Source organism: Carlito syrichta, unplaced genomic scaffold (genome assembly GCF_000164805.1).
Source record: "Carlito syrichta isolate Samal-C Ts95f unplaced genomic scaffold, Tarsius_syrichta-2.0.1 Scaffold315753, whole genome shotgun sequence".
Lineage (NCBI taxonomy): Eukaryota > Metazoa > Chordata > Mammalia > Primates > Tarsiidae > Carlito > Carlito syrichta.
This window is the reverse complement of record NW_007259849.1, coordinates 1525170-1527825: the sequence shown is the minus strand read 5'-3', so window position 1 is coordinate 1527825 and position 2656 is coordinate 1525170. Positions and strand designations below refer to the sequence as shown.

At 50.0% G+C, this 2656-nt stretch overlaps 1 protein-coding gene across 6 annotated transcripts in view; it reads left to right on the top strand.

Moving 5' to 3' along the window:
- Positions 1-913: 913 nt before the first annotated feature.
- TRIT1 (tRNA isopentenyltransferase 1) overlaps positions 914-2656 on the top strand; it is a 55172-nt gene continuing 53429 nt past the window's right edge. For 5 of the 6 annotated variants that reach the window (XR_002481276.1, XM_008073205.1, XM_021706543.1 and 2 more), the window contains exon 1: positions 914-1096. Coding sequence is in view for 5 of the 6 variants with exons in the window: in XM_008073205.1 (XP_008071396.1) it covers positions 923-1096 (174 nt within the window). In the remaining variant the exon portion in view is untranslated. The remainder of the gene's footprint in view (positions 1097-2656) is intronic. The other variant, XM_021706544.1, reaches the window with a different exon arrangement.

Here is a 2656-nt window from a genome sequence, read left to right as displayed (position 1 = left end):
GCCCCCGAGCCTGGCTCCCTTGTTTTTTTTTTTTCTTGAGTTGAAGTCTCACTCTGTCGCCCAGGCTGGAATGCAGTGAGACCCTCATGGCCACACTGCCTCCACCTGCCGGGCTCTGGCCATCCTTCTGCTGGAACTACAGGCGCGGGCCACACAGACGGCTAACCCTTTGATTTACTGTAGAGACGAGGTCTCGCCAAATTGCTCAGGCTGATCTCAAACCCCTGGATACAGGGAATCCTTTCGCCTCGGCCTCCCAAAGTGCTGGGATTACAGGCGTGAGCCACCGCGCCTGCTTGCTTGTTTTACCCAGTTCTCACCTCATCTGTTGCATCCGTTGGCGACAGAGATGAGAAATTTTGTCCTGCCTTCTGATTGTGGCTGAGGATGCATTGTTGGATGAAGATTTTAGAGCAATCGCTCGTGTCTGAGAACTAGGCAGATCTGATTCTGGAGAATGCCACACCTCTGAGCTCACTGGCTGGGGCACAGCCATTCACAAGTCATTCTCCTCTCCATTTAGCAATTATTGGGTGTCTATTCGGTATCAGGTGCTGTGTCAGGCACTGGAGATACAGTAATGACCTAGGTGGAATTTGTCCCGAGACGTCAAACGGTAAACAAGAGGCCAATATATTGTAGTAAGTGCCATGAAGAAAAAGAATTGGATACTGTGAAAGAATAACAGGGATAGGTCTATTTTTAGATAGGGCTGCCATCTTCCACTCGAGAGAGCAGGTAGCTGAGGTTCTGACAACAGCTAGTTGATGGCAGTCAAGTCCTGAGTCTCCTCAACTTGGGACCTTCATCCCGCCGCTCCCTCTGCCCTCAACACCCTCCCCACAGAGCCCGAGATCTGCGCAGGCGCACTGACGGTTGCCATGGGGACAGCTGCTCCGGCGCAAGCGCAGATGGCGCCAAGATGGCGGCCGCGGCGGTTGCACGAGCGGTTCCTGTGGGCTCTGGACTCCGGGGCCTGCAACGGAACCTACCTCTGGTGGTAATTCTCGGGGCCACGGGCACCGGCAAATCTACCCTGGCGTTGCAGCTAGGCCAGCGGCTTGGTGGCGAGATCGTCAGCGCTGACTCCATGCAGGTATGGTAGTGCGGTTGGGCCGGACGCCTGGAACCCCCGGAGGCCGCGTGGACATCCTGTCTAATGGTCGTAGTGGGTGAATCCCAAGACTTGTTGGGGCAGAGGGGCTAGGTGAAGGGATCCCATACTTACTTGCCGCTCACCATATGCCAGACACAGTGCCAAGTGTTCCCCTTTCATCGTCTTATTAACTTCTCACAACGCTATTGTGTGGTAAGGTACTATTATTAGTTCCACTTATGGATGAGGGAATGGGGGGCCTTGGGAAGGGAAACGACTTTCTCCGTGTCACATAGCGAATATGTGGAAGAGATGGTATTTGAACTTACAAGATTGACATAGGCATCCAATAAATACCTTTTGAATGAAAATTACTGCAGAGTTTTTACTGTAACTCCAACCCTAACCCAGCAAAACCAGAATAAATTGCATACTACTTATGATTGTCTACTGGGGTTGTGGAATAAGATAGACATTCAGGAGACTGAATTCTAGTTCTGAATCTGCCATTGGCCATGTGACGTCGGAGTAACAGTATCATTATTTGAACATTATTTTACCTATCTGTGAAGTGGGGAAAATGTCACCTACCATACAAGTCTATAGTGTGCAGTGTAAATGACATCATGGGCATTAGAATGAAGAGCAGGGTAGTTTGTCCTGAAGAAGGCCAGACACATGGTAAATGCTTTTTCAAGCTGAGGTTTTTAATCCTACTGGCTTATCTAAGTTGAACAGGCTTTGTCCTCTTCTTTGAACTGGGAGGCTTCGAAGTGTATTCATCATATCTGGAGCATTTATGTTCTATTGAGAGGAGGTGAGATTTTGAATAATCTCTGATGGGGGAATTAAAACAACTATTTGTTGAAGATAATTTACAGTTACGAGTCTTCACAGAATAAATGAAGTGTTGGACATGAAATGCCTGGCACTGAATCTAGCTAGCACCTGATGAGTACTCGGCAAGGAGGGCAGTTCTTACCCCCACTCCACCTCATAAGCCTCTGGGCATGGCTTCTACCTTCATTCTTTTTTTGAGTTGGAGTTTCACTCTGTCGCCCAGACTGGAGTGCAGTGGCCACTCCCAGCCACCGCAGCCTCGACCTGCTGAGCTCCGGCGATCCTTCCGCCTTAGCCTTCCAAGTAGCTGGAACTACAGGCGCGCGCTACCATATCCGACTAGTTTTTTTTTTAATTTATTCACTGTAGAGATGAGGTCTCACCAAGTTGCCCAGGCGGGTCTTGAACCCGCGGGCTCAGGCAATCCACTCACCACAGCCTCTCAAGGCACGGGATTACAGGCTGAGCTACTGAGCCCGGCTTACCTTCATTCTTTCATTTAGGATGATAAGACCACCAACACACGTGGAACAATAAGATAATTCAACAAATTTTTTTTTTTTTTTTTGAGTTGGAGTCTCACTCTGTCGGCCAGACTGGAGTGCAGTGGCCGCTCCCGGCCACTGCAGTCTCGACCTGCTGAGCTCCGGCTATCCTTCCGCCTCGGCCTTCCAAGTAGCTGGAACTACAGGCACGCGCTACCACGCCTGGCTAATTTTT